A 21,788-nucleotide genomic window follows, 5' to 3' on the forward strand; every position below is an offset into this window, starting at 1 on the left:
GGTCACAGGGGAGGGAGGAAACAAGGAAGCTGTCAGTACTGCACAAGGCACCCAGACTGAGTTAAAGCCCAGCATACAGCCCATTCATCTCGGAGAAATCCCGGACATGGCGAATCACTCAGCAGTGCTTTGCCCTGCTGCCCCAGCTCCACAGAAGCGTATGCTGACGGGTTCCACTGTGGTTTAATATCTAACCCCGAAGCTCTTGGCAGCCAAGGCATCTTGCCAACACTTTCATCACCACCCTTCACTAACCGGTTTGGTTAAGCTGAAAAAAGGAAAGCAAAATAACTTTTTATCTAGTGGTTTGCACAACATTTTCAATCTTAGCAAGAAGACACCTCTAGCTGTCATATTTCAAGGCTTGGATTTCTTGCTAGCTCCAAAGTATTTGGCATGGGAAAACCTCTAAGACTTGGTGCATTTGAATAGCACTTTCTCCACAATGGGGAGCAAGTGGCCTTTATCATTAGACTGCTCAGTGTGAGCTCTGTCCTCTTACTGCTGCTTATGCTTGTCACTCAGCTCCACAGAAATACCCAGCTGGTAATATCAGCTGCTGGTATTACCCAGCAACAATACTAAGACATTGGCTGCTTAGTATTTTAAGGGAACAAGAAATCCATAGAAAAGGAGGTTCAGCACTACTAATTAAAAGGCCACCTGTGCTCTAGGCTCCTCTTGCCTGGCCTTGCTCACTGAGGTTCTAGGTTATCCCCTGGTGAGGTCCTGACAACCAGACATGCTTCAGCTGCAGCTCTGCAATGTGCTGGTACCAACAGAGAGAAAAAAAAAATCTCATCTGCCAGTGGGTCTTAGCTGGATTTGGGTAGAAAGCATCAACTGGGAAACTGTTAAGAAATATGTGAATATGTAAAATATTTTTTCAGAGTTCTATAGCAGGACATGTAGATGTACACATTTAGGGCCAGATCAGCCTCCACTAATGGATTTTCCATAGGGAGACTGGAACACCTGGAAGTTACTGGACTACTTGACTTTTCACATACCCTCCCGAGGAAAAAGGCAAAGGATGTTAAACCTCTCACATCTCAGAGGTCATAAGAGATGCACTAAGACCTCACATCATGCTCATTCCTGCACTGGGGTCTTCAGCAACTCTCCTGCAGGATCTCTGGAGCAAGAGTTAGGCTCAGTGCAGGGAAGCAGCAAAGTGGCATCAGTTTTGTTTGGGCATTCCATGCAAGGCAGGGTTCTACTCCTGTGCACACACTCCATCCCCCCTCACCCATTAAGATAAACCTTATTGCAGTCCTTTATAGGAAATAGCTCATTTTCTCTTTCTAGAAGATCTAGGTATACCATGTATATGAGTTGTTAAATGACTGGGATTTCTCTTGGCCCCATTACTTCTCAACATTTTTCAAGAGCAGAGAGTTTTCAATACACAGGCCATTTCATTAAGGCTTTGGAATAAACCCACATTGGGAGAAATAAAAAAAAGGAATGAATAATTTCAAGTTACGGGGCCTGATCGCTCTTGGTCACTTGCAACTTTAGGAAGTGATTCTGCAGCTGCCACACTGACTATGAGGGAAATTATATCCCCATAAGGCTTTGATTCCTGGAATTATGTATCTATGTCATGTTCCCATATTTCATTTTCTCTTGCCTTTGACTCATTATCAGCTGCTGCAGCAGTCAGTTTACCAGAAAAATACATGATTTGCAATACTCAAAGTATTTCCCATAAAAGAAAGTCACCTACCTTCAGTGTAACTGAAGTAATGCCACTAAGACCCAGCTCATAAAAATTACCTGCATTTCTTTTTATTTTCTTTTAATATTGCGTTCCTGATCCTTTAATCCCATTGAACTTTTACATATAAAATGAACAAATAATCCTTGTTTTAGACTCCATAGGTGTTCTTGTTGTGCATTTTTATGTGGCTTTTCAGCCTTGCTGCTGAAAGGTAAGTCACAGCCTCTTTAAGCGGTACATTCCTCTTACAAACATGAAGCATATCTGACTAACTACAATTGCAACAATTGCAACTTGCAGCACACATCAGGAGAAAAATATTAAGACCAGCCTTTGGAAATACTCACATTACTATCCTCCAAGAACTTAAGTGCTTTGGCTATGTTGTTCAAACGAAAAATGCGGTGGGTTGAAGATTTGTATTCGTGCATCTAGATAAAAGAAGAGCCACAGTTTTTAAAATGGTGGAATTATTCAGCAGGTCATACAAAACTTAAAAACCTACAAGCACTGAGGCAAAATAAAGCTAGGGAAATCTACCTATGTAAAATTATTGCCATCTTTTGTGAGCAGTAAAATCCTTCAACTACATGATTGTAGCAAAACAGGGTTAGCAACCAGCTTTCCTGCTCTCCAGATGTTATCACTCTCTTGGACCTGCCACATTGATTATTTATGTAATCATTCCCCAACCATGTTCAGTCACAGGATCATATTTGCCTGAAAATCCATAATAATAGATTTTTTTTTTTGTCTTGAATTAAATAAATGATCCTAATTAGGAAGCATGAGCAATTTTCATAGCAGGCACAGGCAGGTGGGACGCAAAACCCCTCACTTTGGCAGAAATGAAACAGATTTTGCATGCCTGTCGCCCTGCAATTCCACTTTGGCACGCTGTTTTTATCACATGCATACAGAAACACCTAACAATAAGTTTGGCCAGCTGATCTTGCCCCCTTCCCTGACCTCCCCTTCCCTGACCTCCTCCCTGACCGTAGGCATAGCCTACAGTTTACTGTGATGTATCTCCCCCTTCAATTCCTTTCCAGCCTGGCTCTCAATGCAATCAGTGTGAAGACACACAGAGACACCGCTGCTTCTGCTGCAGCTCCACAAAACTCCAAGAATATTAAAAAATAGGTGGTTCTGAATGTGTGACTGCCATTCCTGCTGCAGAAAGCAGGTGCTCAGTCACTACAGAGCATCACCAGTGCATCTGCAGGGGTGACATGGCTGCAAAATGGGCCCTCCTCTTGCCCAAGTGTGATACCCACACAGAGGAGAGTTCTTGCTGACAAGATTGATGGAGAGAGAAAACATTAAAGTCAACTGTAACTGGGCTTTTATATTTGCACTGGGTGTTCCATTTCTGGCATGTGGAACTTTACATAGCTCTTACAAAAAAAGGAGGAGAGAAAAAGATTCTGATTAGTGAACCTTTGCCCTGCTGATTTAGACCATATTAGTAAGACTAATGAAAACTGAGTCAGGATACCAGAACTAAACTCACACCTACAGCAAGGATCATCAGACATACTGAGTGTCATAATGATCTCAGACAAAATAGAAACTGAACTGGTGGATTGAAAAAAAAATACAGTAAATATGTGTTTTCTTGATAATGTGACTTGGGTGATCTCCAAATGGAATATGTAAGCATTATTGTATTAAAGTCTTAAAAACCCTGAGGGGTTGGAACATTATCACTGATCACACACCATTTACACCTCATTGTTATGCATTTCCTTGAAATCTTACAGCTCAGGACACCAGCCTGTAACATAAGGAAATTACAACAAAGCCACTGAAATTCTTATTACTATACCCAAGATGTGGCACCAAATGCACCCTTACTCCTTGCATATCCATATATTGTTGCTCATAACATACCAAGCTCCATTCCTATGGAGGTTTATCCCTCTCTTTACATACCAACTTTTGTCCTGACAGGACTTCCAGGAGCGCCATCAAGATTTTGCCATCTTGTATATCAATAAACAAGTCTTTCACTTTCAAAGGAGGCTTGCACTGTGAAGAAAAGAAACCAAATAGCTTTTAAAGCAGTACTGTTTGATAAGTCACCATGATTTCAGAGAGTTAGAAGGAGAATTTTACAAAACAGAGATACTAGAAGTAAATCATAGCCTGCAGGAAGAAAGAGCTGACTATTCTTCACATCAGTGGCAATTTTGTCCTAGGAATGTTGGAGCTAAAACTGAGATACAGAATTGTAATTGAGATCAGACAAGGACTAATTCCAGATTTCCCGTAACAGAATCTAACACTAAATACTCTGCTAAGAAGTGACTACCCAAGGGTTGGGTGCTGATCCCTCAGACTAAGACAAGTCCACCAGAAGCAAACACCACTTTATACAGAAATAAGCCTGTGATTCAGCCAACCACAATGTCCCGTCTCCTCTGAAAGGTTTCTGGTGTGCCATTCTGCTTCCCCATATTTTCTAAGTACTTTAAATAGCAACTTCTTGTATTGTGTCTCTTCTCAGCAAACTCCTCCAAAGGGAACCGCGTCCTCACCTCACTGAGGTGTGGATGATTTGTGCTCTGTCGGATGAGGCACACAGCCAAATCAGCTCAGCCCTTAGGGGGAGTCTTAGCTGCAGCAATTACACTCTCTTCAGGTGTCACTCACTCACGTGTCCCTAAAGAGCTCAATCTTTTTATCTTTGGATGGGCAACACATTACTGTTCCATTAAGCACTAATCTTGGCAAACTGGGACCACACATTTTCATTACTGGTCCCTAATCTAGCCAAGAGTACTAAACAATGCTCCATGAAAGAAAGCAAGATATCATTCATTTTAAAATTAAATAACCTATCTGAAAGCCTCAAACCCAAACCTTTTCTATTCTTTCAGTACTTAAGGCAAGAACAAACAGAACTCAGAAGTGCAAATTATTCCCAATTATCCCATGACCAGCAGAGCCAGATCCTCTCAAAAGATGACCCAAGTGGGATGGTCTGCTCCAAAAGGAGACACACCACACCATAAGTTTCCTGAAGAAGTATAAGAAGACTTCATTACTGCCTCTGAAAGCAAGAAGCCACTCTGCAAGAAGTGCTTCTTTAAGGAGAAAGGCAGAAGCCACCCTTCTCAGTGAGTGTCCTCAGGGAATCACCTGTAACTAGAGACAGCTTTGATGAAGCTCTCATTATTTACATGGGTATGTTTATTATGCCACTTCCAGGAAAAACATTAATATGCCAGAAGACTTTTGCCCTTTCTCCAGAAAGGCATTTTGCTTTGTTGAGTCAGAGAGGAAAAAAATTTGTATGCACTCCAGAGAAAGCTGACCTGCCCGCAGAGGTTCTAAGTCTTCATATGCTTGGCACAGCAGAATTAACAGCACCCTACAGCCTTTTTCATTATATAATTCCTTCTGTAAATCAAAGACCTCCTCTACAGTCACATATTTGACAACCCTTTCTGACAACTTCCAAAACTGCAGTTAGTTTAAAGCCCTAGAGCCTGATTCACGAAGGCATCACGTAACACTGTCTTCGTTCTGAGAGGCCTTTGGGAGCAATTGCTAGTCAAAACATTTCTAGCTAGCCTTATTCTGATTTTCCAGTGAGTTTTAAGAGGATCCCTTTATGCCTTCAGCAACACTCACTGCAGAATAATGGACTTAAGCAACTATTTACGTGATACCTTTCTTCTAATATCCCTTTACTCTACTGTGTCTGAAATGCAATCACTTCCCAAGAACTACCGAAGCTAAACTTATAGTCAGTTTGTGGCTCAAACTTAGACCCAGTCCGTTCTTTTTGAAATTTAGCCATGGATACTAAAGCACTGTGAAGCTCAAACACCAGCCCAATTTAAGACTTGTCTAGATTGGGAGATGGTCTCATTTCTTGATCCTGCACTAAGCATTACTACTGCCCCAGTAATATTAAGATTTTTTTTTTTCTCTTTTCGACCAAAACAGCAGGAAAAAGGTTCTCAGCATGACAGATCACTCAGGAGAGTTAGTACTTATCTGCTATCAATAAGAACAGTAAATTAGGTTTAATAGCCATATTATGTTGTGATTAAGAAACAACTACAGCTTAAAGATATGAAGGGATGTCCAAAACTTAGTTCTCTGATGTAAGTGGATATGTGAAGATCCCATCATACTGCCCCTCACAACATGGCTGACAAGGAATTAATGTTTTCCATCTTCAGATCTGGGATGAAGACGGGTTCTGAAGAACATCTGTCTTTGGCCATAATGCCTCAGATGTTCAAACTTGCAGTCCAGGGAAGAACACAGACATCATCACCAGAGCAGCCTCAACCACATTTGATTTCATGTGGGTGCATTCTATGGAAAAATTATACCCTCATGGTAACAGCCATTAACATTAAAGACTTTAATGCACTTAAGATGAACCGAAGCTACCCAAGCATTGATTGTGCCTGAAAACAAATTTTAATTTGGCCAGAAACAGGCTTTAGCTTTCCCTCATCCTCCTCCAAATGTCTCCACATGCACAAAAGTCAACTTTGTTTCCAAATTTTACCTCCTTTAAAAGGAGTTAACTGCAATCTGTCTATGGCTGTATCCTTGTATCCCAATATCAAGACCGTCAGTCTTACCTTTCCCAAATGCAGGTTTATCCATCTGGTAAAGGTCCTCTTCTGTACATTTTCCCGTTCAACTAGGAATATCAGAAACAAAAAGCAGCACTTAAGTTTCCAGAAAAGGGAAAGTTGGTAGGAAATTTCAGAAACTGATACACAAAACAGAATTCATGAGAGCCTTGTGAATAAAACAAATACATTCCAAACCAGGAGACATAAGTTTGAGCTACAGTGTTTTATTCAATTTCTTTGACCAGACATGAGCTATACACTTCTAGATGCATTTTTAAAGGCAGGAGGAAAGAATCTCTCTTAGTTTTGCAGTCTTTAATGCTCAGCTTCTGAGAGGTGAACATTTATTTATGTGCTGTGCACAGCTCTCCAGTGATGTCACCCTCTGAGCAGGCAGCTTGACCTTTCTATGTGAATTTACAGGATTTTTGCTCTGACACCCTTGTGCAAATTGGGCTGGCGCAGATTCCAATATACTCACTTGCATGCACAAGGAAACAGGACCAACACAACAATTTTCTCTTCATTCTTATGAATGGAAAAGCCTCATCAAATCTCATCTTCCCAGTCTCCTAACCAGTACATTTAAAATCAAAATTCCAAGTCTCTAGATTGAAGAATCATTTCATTTATATTGCAATAAGACGAGAAGTGCTAGTTTCTTGCCAGAAGTGCTGTATGCTAGGTGCTGTACAAACAGCTCTCAGGCCAGCTGAAGAGTTTTTAATCACATCTGCCATTTCCTGAATCCATTTCCATAGTGAACTACAGCAAAAGTGCAAGGGGAATCATATTACTGACCAGCTTTCATTTACCTTCTAATATAAAAAAGTAAACCATATATTTAATATAAATGAAGTAGACTGTGAAAGTAATATTTCATTTTAAAGACAATTATTCTCTAGAGGTTCTCAAGTTTCACTTGAATTAAGGAAATCTGGCAATTTATGAACAAAAACCATTAAAACTAGTTATATGCTGTATTTCAATTTACTCATAGAGTATATCAAATATATTTTAAAACCATTTTGTGTTTCTTCAGCTCTACAAAAACAGCTAACCCATCTACTGGGAAATCACATTCTGTAAAAGTCTGGTTTGTTTTTATTGGTCAGACTGATTATAGGCCAAGCAGTAGCTTCTGTAAATCAAATTTTAATATTGTTCTTTTTGATCATTTTAACTGAAGGGTCAGCAGTCTCTAATCATATGTATAATTATTTTCCTTATTTTTATGCATTGGAATAGAGCTTTCAGCATGAAGCACATCTGTCACTTTTAAGTCCCCTTATTCCATAAAACCTGATTTTATATAAGATTGGTTAAAAAAAGTCATTACCCCTTAAGTGCTTCAGAAAACATGGAAAATGCCAAACTAATTATTGCTGTTGGCTTTTCTTTTAAAATGTCTTAGAAGAATGTGCACAGATTTGAAACAGCTCTCTACAAAAGAAACTGTAAATTATATTAGGATTCCAGAGTATCTGTAAAACACCCACAGCATTTACCACCTACAAATCCCAAAGTACAACAAACTGAGAGATGTGTCACATATTTCTTGGGCTTCCCTTCCTTCAGCACCTTGACCCCAGAACTGGTTTTCCATGCACTCCCACAGCCAAGGCTGAACAGAAGTGCTACGTGTCACCCAGGGTGTAACTTCCACAATCGATCTGCTAACATGAACCTTTGAGGGTGGGCGGAGGTTAATGTTAAGCCAGAACTTCTCCCAGATATACTCCTTTCTGTTCAAATACAGGTGTTAGTGCAAAGGGGATGGCAGAACAGTCACAGGAGCTAGCAGCAGGCAATGGGGCCACCTCTTGAACTTGTCTGAAATGCTCAGGAATGCTTGGATGGGCATCAGTGCCAGGCTTTGGGAAGGAAAGGAGACCTTATCAAAAGGGCTGGATATACAGACTTCCAATGTCAACCAAAATCAAAGAGGAAACACAGAGGGTACACAGAAGCTTTCTGGTATCATCAGAGGCTTGGTTTCTTGTCCTGTTTTTCACCAGTCACTTCGACAACCTTCATTTTCACAGTAAATAAGGATGCAAAAGAGAGCTGTGTTTATTTACAGATCATCCATAAACCTGAGCATACATTGGCTCCTAATTTGGCTGCAGAAATTCTGCCATGATGCAAATTAGGAGTTGCACATATGCCTTAAAGGATGGGCGAGCCAAGCTGGTATTACTGCTTCAAGAAGCTCACACACCCAAAAAAAAAAAAAAAAAAAAAAAAAAAAAAAAAAAAAAAAAAAAAAAAAGACACTTTCAGGAAAGCACTTGCATACATGAACAGATTTCTGAGATTAATCACTGAACATTTCTACGGCAAACAGCCTCTTTCCAGGAAGAGCGATGACTCCAGAATGGGCACTATTTAATTCTGTAATAGTCTAAAGCAACAGTAACTGGACGGGAAGAGGAAAAGGGAGGAAATGTGTTTATAAAACCCCTAAGGTAGACAAACCTCTAATGCAGTCCATATGTTCGATGGCAGAGCTAATGGGAAAAATTCAGCACAGGTATTTACTGATGTGTGCGTTTAACTGCTATTCTTCTCCAGCTTTGCGGACCTCCCAGTTTCAGTACAGCCTCTCTTCTCCACAACCTTTTCATTTCAGATAATTGTAGAGACTCTATAAACTTTATACAGTTTCTATAAATTAAATCTTTTTTTCTCCTTCACACCTACTATTATATAAAAGTGAAGAAAATCATTCAAGTCTAAAGTTCCTATGCTTGTATACATAGTTTACTGAAACTGCACTGTGTTTACTGGGCAGCTAGAGAGCAATAACACCATTATAAAATAATTACACCCACATATAGCTGGCCTGCACACAAATACCATGCTGGAAAAGAAGAATTCCTGCTGTGAGGGTTGGATTGAAAGATCTAATGCTGGAAGGTAGTAAAAGTTAGGAATTGCCATTTTGATTCAGCTCATACCTTGACATAAGAGAAAAATTACATAGGGAAATTTTGACCACCACACAGAAGCTGGGTCTTACATACTCTTCCAATAAGCTAAAGTGTAACTTCTTTTCACAGAAGGGTTGAAGACATTGCAGAGGCACAGTATTTATATCAAAGTGCACGTGTAAGTCACTGACAGGCATTAGCTGCAATAATTTAAAGGGGAAGAAACCCCTAGAGAAGGAAAAAGTTAGGACGATGAACCTATTCTATAACCCACACAGTTCTTTGCCCCACACTGTGTCCTAGAGGGCAGGAATTTGGCAGAATTTGGCCCAGTATCTGTACCTTAGTAAGTCTGCAAATACATATTCACAAAGATACACCGCTTTGTCAAGTCTTATGGCAAAGGCAACTAATTTGTCAAAGACTAAAACTAAGCTATTTCAAAAACCACTTGGGCAGAATTCAAAGTTAAGCTGCTAATGCACAAGGGAGTTCAGCTGCTTTCCTGTGTGGCACTATTTTCTTCCCCATCAGTCTAGAAATTCCTCAGGCATTTACTAATGCCATTTCTTCCCCTCTCAAATCTCCTCAAAGGTCATTACTGTTGCGTCACCTACAGGAAGCCAATCCCTAACAGCCTCTACATTCAACAGCAAATTTGAGATAGCAAATATTGATTTGCTTCTAAATACTATTTATTCTGTTGTTGTAGAACCAGTTATGAATAATCCTCTGAGGCACACCACGGTGGGGCTGGGCACATCAAGGAACTACGAAACACGCAAGTTGATTTGAGTGGAACACTTGTCAGTGTGTAATTACATAGCTTCAGAAAACTGCTTGATTTGCATGTATGGATATTACTCCCAAAGCAAAGCAGAAGGACACTTAAATTTGCTTCCAAACCTATTAGCATTTCATCTAGGATATCATCATCAGATGACGTTAAACCCTTCACAACAGGCCAAGCTGGCTTTTAGATCCACTTGCAACTTACCTTCTGGACATCTTACTAAGTACCAGTTTTATAATATGTACAAAAGTCAGCTTCCTTGTTTCTACCACAATTCACAACCTCTATAGATACAATATATACCTTATTAACAAGAAGCAAGTTTTCAAGATGGAAATGATGGTGTTGGCCACCTAACTGTGACAGAGGATGCTTTAACTGCCCTTGGCTTGAGAGGCCCATATTCACTTCATAAGTAACCAGTGGCTGCCAAAGAACCAGCTCATAATGTGCATGGCTCTGGAGGCATTCCAGCATTTGCCAAAGTCTTTGATCTGAAGGAAATTACACAACAAAAATATATGGGAAAATGTATGATAATTAAATACTACAGCCTAACTCCAAAGTGGAATACAGTTCAGACACCCTAAGTCTTGGGAAATGCAAATTCCTCTCCTTCTGCCTTCCTCACCCCCAAACCCTCATTCACACAGTTAAGCAATCAACCAGTTTCTAGTGAACACACACTAAACAATCTACTTTTGAACTCCAGGCCAATAAATAAAACAAGAACTGGATTTTAAACTTGGCTTCATAGTGTTCCTACACTGTGACTCAGCCTAGGTATTTCTGATTTCTAGGCAACATACTATCAAATCTGAATACTCTTTTCTCTGCAAACAATGCCTATGAAGGAAGCCAGACTGACATCTTAGAAAACTGATTTTACCTAAAACTGCTTATTTGCGATGAAGAGAGATGCAAGTAACTGCTTGCAGGCAAATAAAGGCCATGCCATTAGTTACAGTAAGTGGTCAGGCATTAGATACAGGATGTTGATGCCAGATACCAGATACTGTATCTGACAACTGTAAGGAAGCACAGATCCTTGTCCGGGAGACCTTCTACTGTTCAAACACTACACCTGGGACAAAGTTCGAATGCAAACACCAAAGACAGGGCACATGCAAGCAACACATCTGACATGGAAAGGCTGATTAAAGGTGTGCTGTAACAAAAACAAAAGGGGGGTGAGCAGGGGAGACTGGGTGGGGGGTAGCAACTGACAGCAAAATAACTGGAGAGTAGAAGATTAAATGTGTAAATTAGGGCAGGGAAAAGTGCAATTAAATTTTCCACTTTTGTTTCATCTCAACACAGAGTTACATTAAACACGTTGCATCCTCAGAGACTTAGTCTGTATTATATGAAATGAAAAAATATCTCACAACATAAGACAACATATAGGAAAACACATTCCTCTCATGTATATGGTGCAGTTCAGCAACACTGCTCTCTGAGCACTTAGTACTTGTATGTAAAAATCTCCATATTTGTAGGAGTATGAATTTTAAAGGCATAATCAAAGAATAAGGAATAATTTTATCCAAATTGCCCACAAACTTCATTTTACAAGCTTCTGGATTCCTGTGAATTCTATATTTTCCTTGTGCTTAAGAAACCCCCAAACAGCTTAGAAGATTAATATAAATTTTCTGCTTGATCTATACAGGGGTTGAAGGCTTTGTTGTGTACCATATGCCAATTTGATGTAATTTGGAGCACATGAAATATTAAATCTTAAAAACTCTGGTTTTCTAAAGGAAACATTAACTACACTATATAATATGAGTCTGCTCTCAAGTTACCTCCTATGAAACAGGGCCTCTAAGACTTCCAGATGAAGTTGTTAAGTTAATTGTTTGTTGAAACTGACCCATTTATTAGGGTCCTTATTAAATTTCTACGGCAGGTGTTGAAAGCTTGAAGCTTTTTCATTCCATAGAAGTTGCAGAATCTGAGTCTTACTGGTTTGAAATTCTTTAAAACTCAGGTTGGTCCTGCAGAACACAAACATCGTAAGATCCCAGGCATTACATTTTCATTAGCTGCAGCAAAAGAGGTTTCTTTCAGAGTTCAGTGTCTGGTTATAGCAAAATATTTACTGCTGCAATTGGTATGTTAGGATTACATGCACCAGACAAATATTACAGGATGAATATGAGATTTCTAAAAAACTCTTAGTGCTTCAATCCTCACAATGTCTGAGACAGATGTTCCTCTTACCAAAGCATTAGAAAGATGAATTTACTTGTAAATTCTACTAGGCTCTGGAAGAGATATCCTACATAAAATATTACTATTAGAGCTGATCAAAATAGCTTCCAATGAGAGGGATTTATATTTCCCCCTTGAAAACTAATTTCGTAGTGGCAGATGGTAAAGATTCCCCTCCATGTACCCTTCAATCACAAAGCAAACATCTTTGTTCTCATGACTCTTTATACACATGGAAAATGTTATTGAACAGATTAAAAAAATTTCTCATTTACATACCAGGAATGTTATGAAACAAAAATCTGACAAGGTTAAAAAAGAGAAATACAATTGTGTTCTGAACACCGTGAATGAAACAAACATCGGTGTTTACTGAGAAGATTGCTGGACCCAAATAAAGTATTAATTAGGTTAAATTCAATGGGTTTGGAATTGATCTAACAAGTGACTTAAGTGTTGATCCAGCAAGAGGTTTTCAGGCTGTGCAGAGCACCTCTTCTGGTTTATTACACACTGTGCAGGGATCATAATATCTCCTTCTGCACAAGAAAAGAAACAGGATTTGCCGTTACCAGCAATGGCCATTAGGAGAAATGCAATAACAACCAACATCTTGGTTCAAGAGTTGCTCTTCGCCCAGAGTTCATGGTATTCCAGCACTGTTTGCTGCACTAGTCTGGTTTCTCCAAACAGTTCACCTCCTGGGACTGCTTATGTTTCTTGGAGGTATTGAGGTCCCCAGCTCTGCAGCAGGCAAAATGTCCAACCCTTGTCGTTGCTGGAGTGTTGAACTCTGCTTCGAAGCACAATGCTTAACTTCAGTTTCAACCTCCTGCACCTTTCCTACCTACTTGAGTACATCAGGTCTGATTCTCTTTGCTTGCTCAAAAATAGAATCAGGAGTGCCTTTTTGAAGCTAGCAAAATTATAGTAGCTGCACTCAGCCAGGTACCAGTTAGCCCCATCTTCATATCAGTTAGAGAAATGGCTCTTGAATCACGTTCACATTGACAAGGTTTTACTAGCACTAACACAGCCCTTTCCCTCCCACATGGAGAAGAATGCCCCATACCCATAACAGTATCTGCATCACTATCTATACGTCACATCTAACATGAGATCTCCATCCTCGGCCTTTGGCATCTAAAAAGAAAAATACAACATCTTCCAGAAACCATCCTACATCAACCAAGTAAGGGCTTGTCACAGAGTCCAGTCCACTTCATCTCCACTGCTCTGCATTTACTTTTAATTGTTGTGGCAAACCTAGAAAGCCTAAACTGTGAAATTCTTCAAGTTTTTTGACTTCCAGAGAGGAAAAAAAAATCCTTTTTGTTGACACATCAAAATCTGAAATGCACTAAGATATTCTGCTATACATCAGATCTGACAACAGTGCTAAAGCCTGAATAATTTGAGATGAGCAAAGAAGCCAAACAAAACCCACACTATGTGTCAGGGTTATTTGGTTATTTCTTGACATTCAGAGTCAGATGAGAACTAGCATGTGTCCAGAGTCCCACTGTTTCCTATATTTGTCAGTTAATGTTAATGGGTTGGTGCTTAACTGTACTTTTATGCATTTAAAACCATTGTAACTGAATTTGTGAGCAGAATGCAGAAAATGAAAATGCAAGGGGCTTTAACACAAAATTTGAGCTCTCACTATTAGCAAGCAGGACCTTTAAAGCACCACAGGGTGGGACAGAAGAGCTGAGAAGACAACTGCCAGGGGTGGATAATCCTCCTTGTAATTTGCCTTTACCTGTGGCAAACTTAGAAGACAGAAGTTTCTTCTTCTAAAATAAATATCGAAAGTCAGTCACAAATGTGTCACAGAACTACCTTGCAGAAGGCCTGAAATCACAAATAATTGCTTGTTGGAGTGCCCGTGGCTTCCGGATTGGGGACTTCTCCCACTGTCCCCAAACAATTTGAGATTACCCAGCCAGTATATCATCCAAACCAAGAAGTGCTTACAAAGCCTTCTGAACAGGACACCACAGCACTAGAAGAGGTTCAGAAGTACAACTTAATTATCATGTGCAGTACTGCAAAAACAGTAGTAAAAGCCAGAAAGAGTAATTACTGCAGGGACCACCAAAACCTACTGGTGTCCTCAAGAAAGGGAGTGGCCTCGGGTGGGTCTCCCTAGTGAGAAATATGAAGAATCCAGAATCACACTGTCTTCTGCCTCTCTCCCACTTATCCATCCCTTTATTGTCTCTTATCAAAGCCAATAAGCAGCACAGAAGAAATAGAGTGAGGAGCATGGTAATCAGGTGAATATTAGAAACATGTAGAAAGACATACAACTCTAAGAGCAAAAGATTGAAGAGATTTACAGAGATTAATATTAACTAGAGAAAAATCCTGTGGCTTTGGAGGAACAAGCAGATGCTTTGTTCATTGTGGGCCAGACATGTGATCTGAAGTAGAGGGTACAAGACTGTTCTTAGAGGGATGGAGAGGAAAACGAAACCAAAAACACAACATAAGAGATAGGAGCTACACTGTGTAAGGTGCTGTATTGCTGTAAGGCAACCACCATTTAAAAATGGATGAAGGCAGAGTGTAAGCTGCCAAAGTTAGATTAAAATGGATAAAAAACTGAACTACAGCAGAGGTCCTTTTGAGATGCATTTTATAAAATCCAGGAACCCAGCAGTGACCGGGATACACCCCTGTGGAGTTGCCATTTGTCTTAAATGACCTGCTGGGAGGCATTCTAGGAGGCTTCAAGGGAGTTATGCCTACTTTTCTAAGAGAGGGAACCTGCCACAGAAGTTGCGGGCAGACCAAGGATGGCAAACGTCTGAGTGTTGAGCAAAGTCAATCATGTAGCCTCCCCCACAAGACCCTAGCTGACCCTAACTCTGCCCCCTCCAGCCCAAACACAGGCTCCATGCGCAGCACAGCAGAAAGCCTGGCTCCCTCTGCACACTGGTGAGCACTGGTTTGTTAGCACAGGGAACTGTGAGCTGGAAGTACTGGGCATTATTCTGGGTGATACTATCCAGCTGCCAAAAGTTAGCAGATGAATTATTTTTCTGAAGTCAGTAGAAGTCTTTCTTTTGCTCCAGAAGGCTTTAAAAACAGGTTATAATGTGTGAAGATCATTCGGAAATAGTATTGGCACAGCTTACCAATTAATCAAAACTAGAAGGTGTCAGACAAAATCTTGGGACTGGGCTTGGATTAAGGCCTGTGGTAACACTCATGATCCCAGTTCTTCCTGAGTCTCCCAGAATGTGGCAATGCAGCCCTCAAGTGACTGATGCTCTTGATGAGCTCCACATTTTTAGCTGCTCGCCTGAAGGCAGGTTTCAACAAATCTGCCAGGATGAAAACCCAAAAAAAAAAAAAGTGTATATGAGCTCTCTTGTTCTGAGGATCCAACAGTAAAATAGCACCATTTTATGGTATTAAACCAATGTCATGAAAAACCACAGCACAGTGACCTGTAGACATTTCACACATCTTCAACACTGACACTGACATGCCTCCTCACTTTGTCATTGAATAGTTCACCTGTAGCCTCCAGGACTAAAGCCAACTCTCTACTTCTCTATTTTTTGCAACTCTTTTCCAAATTTCAAATGAGAACATGGAAGGAGCCATGAAAATTCACCGTTTATCCTTCTTGGCCAACATGGAACATCCACTCAGAAGGAAAGGCAAACAAAAAAGAATTTGGATTTAAGAGCCAAGCAAATATTTGCGTTATTTCCAGAAACAAAATTACTCATAGTAAGAAAATCTGCTTTCAAGCAAAAACCCTGTTATTACATAACTAAACTCTGTGTTTGCACTGCACCTTTAACCCAATTAGCTCTGTGATCCTCCTTATCAGACTTTCCTGTCCTTGGGGACAAGACATAGCATTATCTCCTGTTACAAAGGAGAAAATGGGAGCACCAAGAACTTCAGGGACCAATTATCATGCAAGCAACAAGCCCTTCCTTTAATACATTCCATGGTGCTCATATGGCATTACATCTTTCCAAAAGGCAAGTTTAAATTAAAAAGAAAAATAAAAGCTTGTGGAAAGAACAAGTATTTTGTTACTTTGAACTGTGCTCAACATGCAGAACGATCCCTCCTGAGATGGGCTTAAGAGATACACTGTAAAACGGGACATAACCTACTTGTTTGCTGTATTAGTTTGTACTAGGAAGAAGTTAATCTGACATTCCAGAGGAAGGTGGACCTTCCAATATATGTCATAGTGCCTAGCACAAGAGGAATAAAGGCACTTTGGCAAGAGAGGGAGGGCCAGCACAAGGGAGGGTGTCAAACAGCTCTTCGGCAGCAGAGCTGGCCTAGTGTGTTAAGCAGCCCTCGACCCAAGAGCACTTACATATCCAAACATTATCACATTAGCTCACTAATGCTCTCCACATTACTCTTGCACTGCTTTGCATCTCCTACCCCACGCCCTAACAACAGCATTCTGGTTAATGCGTGTTCCTCACGTTTTTTTATCCATTTGCCACATCAAATCATGAATGTTGTGCAATGGGAATAATGCAGAGCATGAGGGCTGACAGCATTCCTGTTGCCGTAGAAGTCAGAAAAAGTCTAATCAGTCAGCTCCTGTTCTGCCTCTTTTTCCTCTCTCTGACAGGTATACCTGCCAATTTCGGCCCAGAGGACTGCTGCTATGTGCTGGATATGGTTAACAGGTGATACACCCACCTTCTTTAGGCCTCCAGGTACCTTCAGAACTGGAATGTACATGCTCTCCAACAGAAAAAAATCACTACTCATCCTCCATTTTTCTTAATCCATAGGATGTGAGATGGATGGATGAGCAGCAGAAGAGGACAGTGAGGACACTGCTGCTGTTGGGACTACACATTCCAGTTCCTTATGGCAACTGAGCTGGACAATCCAGTATAATAGGAGAAGACACCAAAAGCACTAGAAAGGCTGTGCTGCACACAGACTGATGTCTGCAACTCCTTGTCAACACTACTGAGATCAGGTGAGGTAGTACAAGCACGGACATTGCATACAGGGTGACAGGGAATGACCAGATGTTTTGCTCACTCGGGCCATGTCTATGCTCAGACCAAGAGACTTCAAAGCTGTTTTAATACTGTTTGTATATAACTTGTATAAGATTCTTTTATAGAAAGCCCAGGTATCTCACATAGCTGTGCTGGAGCCAGGTCAGAGCCATTCTGACTTCATGTGGCACTTTCAGCTGAGAAGCCTTCACAGGTGGTCAAGGCCCTGTGCAGCAATTGCCTTGCTCACGCCATCCAGCAACTGCTTAGTTTTGAGAGCCTGGTTTTAAGTTGAGAAGCTTAACTCTTGTGAGGAGTTTCTACTCTTTACAGCTGTATGAATTGACTCAGGGCAACCAAAACATTTCAGAAATATGAGACATGACTCATGGATTTCGAGAGCCAGAGTCCACACATCCCCAATGTGTGTCATTTTGGGATCACGGAAAGACATTATTAAGTATTCCAAGGGCTCTGGCAGGCTTGAAGTGTGCATGGCAATGAGCTTCATCAAAGCACTTGCAGCAAAGTCAGACTAGAGAATTGAGTAATCATGACTAAAACATGCTCATACAGTCAGTTCCCCTCAGGATTAGAAACACAATGAAATCTTCATAGAGAAAAAAAAATCAAGAGCGCAACTACCTGATTGCAGCCTCTTGCATGGCAACAGGGAAACAGCAAGTCTTTAAGCAGAAGATGCTACTTTGAAACTGAGGTATCATTAAAAAAAATAAAAGGACTCTCAATGCCAAACAGCACCTAGACTCTGCTACAACATATTGCTAGGAAGATGAGGGGTAACAGAGTATGACCTCTCTTAAAAAATCCTAAGTAAAGCATGGCAAGGAGAAGGATCAAAGCCCTAAATATCTGCAGGAATTCCATTCAGACCTTGGGCAAATTTCCACAATCTCTGTGCTTCTCATCTGTAACAGTGGAATCATTCACACTTTGAAGGCATCTTGAAATTGAACCCACAAACACTGACTGCAAAGTCAGGTCCCAGTGTTTAGAAAATATGGAATTCATAAGATGATTTTTGTGATGCATCTATCCAACAACATCACAACTGCTGATCAATAACATCATTTACACAACCGAGGAAGGAATGGCAATAGGACTTGATACAACAGTGTACCTCTCTTGTGCTAATTTTGTTTGCATATGTATGAAGTTTGACCCCAAGTGCAGTAAAGTTGTAAAGACAGAAACACCTTTTGCCTACTAACCCTGTGATACTGGAAATAATAGAGAATAAAAAGTTACAACTCAACTTCATCAGCAGACCATTCCTCCCTTGTTCACCAACACAACAATCATAAGCAAGTCACTTGAAAAGTCAGGACAGGAATTTTGTTTTAGTGTAACTTCATTTGGAAGAAGAAAGTGAAACTTCTCATGATTATATTTTAGTTTATTTTCCCATTAATAATTATGACTGCAATTTAGCTGTAAGAATGGCTTTGAAAATATACCTTCTCCATTTCAATTTATTTCTACAGCTGCAGAATTACATTGTTTAACTTTTTTTTCTTAAGTGGATTTTCTTTGGCTTTGGCTTCCATTTAATAAAGTGACTAGTTTACTGAAAACAGCCTCTGCAGTTTCAGTGGATTAGTGCAGTAAAGCCTAACTTGATTGAAAAATAACTTTGCTCCATGTTGCTTTACTGCCAGTGTGCTCACACAGATGACAGCTGTGTCTGGCCCACAGACCAGTTATTTCACGTTTTGTTTGTTTTCAAATGGTCAGCAACTGCAACACCAATAACATGCACCCTCTTCATTTTCACGTTCTGTGGTGTGTGCAGAGTAGGTGGGAATCATCTAAGTGGAGACCTTGTCAGGAGAGGGCTTAACTGCTCTGCTGAAGATCAGCAGTTGATAAAAGCAAAGAGAGCAAGTATGGACCAAAGACAGTAATATAACTACTTACAATTCTATGCCAGATGAAACACGTAGGTGGCAATTAAGTACAAAAAGCTTGTCAGAAATCCCTAAGCACATAATTTAATCAGGATTTGATGCTATGACACCACAACATGCTGCACACCTCTTTAAGGTCTGCAGAGCCTTCATTCCTCACTTATCTCCCATCCTGCAACACTCTGGGCACAGCTGTGTCCCCCAGAGACTCTTCCACAGAGACAGCACCCACAGCTCAAGACAGGCATCAGGATTTAGCTTTTATTTGTCTGCTAAAACAAACAGATTTAATCCATACATCATTTTATTATGGTGTAAATAATAGTTGCTCTGTTCTTTCAACAGTGAAAAGGTTTAATTTTAGAGCTGCTTTTTTGTAGGATGGTTACATTAAACTCCACACATGTAAGCAAACAAGGATTCTTTGACATTAAGAGATGAGAAGCAAGGACCATGGGCCTTTCAAACTCCCAAGACAAACCTTATCTGTCCTTGGCCAGAAAATTAAAAATGGAGATAACTGTTGACTTTTACAAATACCAGTATTGGCTCATATATCTCTGATGGAAAAAAAATAACTGATTGATTTACTTCATGTCCACTGAACATAGGATTTTAAAGCTTAATTATATAAAAATATAATTATATAAAAATAAAGCACTTATATGCTTTCAGACCACTCTCTCCATTAAATAAAAAATTAAAAAGACACAATCAGGTATAGAAGTGCAATTATATAGCAAAGGACATATTTTTGTCACAAACAACATGCAGGTAAGTAAGGACTTTGAGTTTCTGAGTAAGTAAATTAAACATTACAAAATAATGACAAAAAGTACATAGACAAGTTCATAGTATTTGCGATTTCAACAGAAATCTCATTGGTATAAAGAATATAAACTTTGCTCACTAAGTGAGAGACGACAGTCTTCTACAGAACTGGATTGTTAAGGAAGATGTGAAGGGGTTAACAGATGGTTTCAGGAGGAATTGCCAGTCAAAGGAAAAACTTTCTGCTGGTATACCCTGACCCTTTTCCTCTGGATTTCTAGAAACTTAGTAAATTGATCCATGCAATTTTATAAAGGGGCAAATATAAGAAATTATCACTATACTGACTGTACAAAAATTTACAGTTGACTGATTTGTCTGATGTCACACAAAAAGTCAAGTGACATCTTGAGCCTTGCTCTTTAAGTCACATTTTTCATGGTATGCAAGGATATGCTTAGAAAGCACTGATTTGATTTAAGTTGCTATGAAAACAATGGATCTTTAAACTGCAGCTTGTGTGGGCCCTTTTCTTAATGAAATCCACTGAGATACTGGACTCCACAGCTAAAATAGGTTTTACCATACAGGTTTGAAGCGAATGAATCTGGAGCAGAATGTACTTGCTATAAAAAGTAAGGGAAAAAAAAGTCTTCAAACTTACATTTGTCCCAAGAGTCACATAAAATTTCATGTCTCAGGGTTGTCTTCCAGAGAAAGGAATGTTTCCCTGGAAACATGTTTCTAAATACAGTTGCTCCACTCATATCTTACACTAACAGTTTGTTCTTCAAGAACAGAGACAGGCTAATCAATGCCGAGCTGATATCCCTGAAACTTGCTCGCTCTAGTCAAATCCCGCAATTTCTCAGGATCCCCCTATTTTTAATAACTGACAACATAACAAAAACATAACCTGTGGTCCAAGTTACTTCCAAAATGGATGCAAATCCTCATCTCATACTTCAGCGTCTTTAACCTCTGACATAAAAACAGAGATGCCCTACTGCTAAATACTCTTCACATCTGAGACAGCTGGTGCTCAATCAGGTACCACAGGCATTCCAGGAAAGGGATTGTATCTTGACTTCATACCATGCCTGGCACACAGGAGCACCAATCACTTATAAAAGAAGGATTCAGAGCTGTCCCAGTTAAGCTATGACTAATTACACATTTACCTCCTGGTAACCAGCAGAGGAAATCTATGAAGTCACCATGGTGTGTGGTTTCAGGAGATGAGTTCTGTCCTTACCCAGGCACTAATGTAAGCATTAATCGTAGTTTCCTCATGGACAAAGCATAAATGCTGGTGAGTACTTCACTTTTAGAGCACAAGAAGAAGGAGCTGCTTATTTCCAGCATCCCTTCTTGTTACTCTGAACTTCTTGCCAATATCCACCTACAACTAGGAGCCAGTGCTGGTCCTGGCATGTCTCCTAACAAGATCTCCAAGTTTGCAGTGGGTTTGGCAGAGTGTAATTATTGTCTTGTGTCTCTGCCTAGGAAGAGCCATCTCTGAAAAAAGTGGATGGGTGATACCAGCCTTTGCCCTGTCATCTTTATGCTTTAACCAGAATAGAAGTGCTGGAAGACATCATGCTTATTGCTTGTGAATACTTACCTGGCAGATGGATTTTTTTGGAGACAAACAAGTATTTTACCTTTTGATACAAGAGTGGTGGCAAGAGAAAGATTATTTGGTCTGAATAAAGGAAGACTTAAGATTTGACAGAATACTTTTTTCTCCATGTGTGAGGTCTCTCATGAGTGGCACTGAAAGACTAATTAGTTGTCTCTCCCA

The 21,788-nt window shown here is 40.0% G+C and overlaps 1 protein-coding gene across 1 annotated transcript in view; it reads right to left on the minus strand.

Annotated features, from left to right (window-relative positions):
* The window catches only part of CLMN (calmin), a 74,779-nt gene that overhangs the window by 17,177 nt on the left and 35,814 nt on the right, over positions 1 to 21,788 (minus strand). Inside the window, exons 2-4 of the mRNA XM_064659077.1 lie at positions 6,334 to 6,395; positions 3,659 to 3,754; positions 2,071 to 2,154 (exon numbers count right to left, since the gene is read on the minus strand). Of these exons, the coding sequence (XP_064515147.1) occupies positions 2,071 to 2,154; positions 3,659 to 3,754; positions 6,334 to 6,395 (242 nt within the window). The remainder of the gene's footprint in view (positions 1 to 2,070; positions 2,155 to 3,658; positions 3,755 to 6,333; positions 6,396 to 21,788) is intronic.

Source organism: Pseudopipra pipra, chromosome 6, assembly GCF_036250125.1.
Source record: "Pseudopipra pipra isolate bDixPip1 chromosome 6, bDixPip1.hap1, whole genome shotgun sequence".
NCBI classification, from domain to species: domain Eukaryota; kingdom Metazoa; phylum Chordata; class Aves; order Passeriformes; family Pipridae; genus Pseudopipra; species Pseudopipra pipra.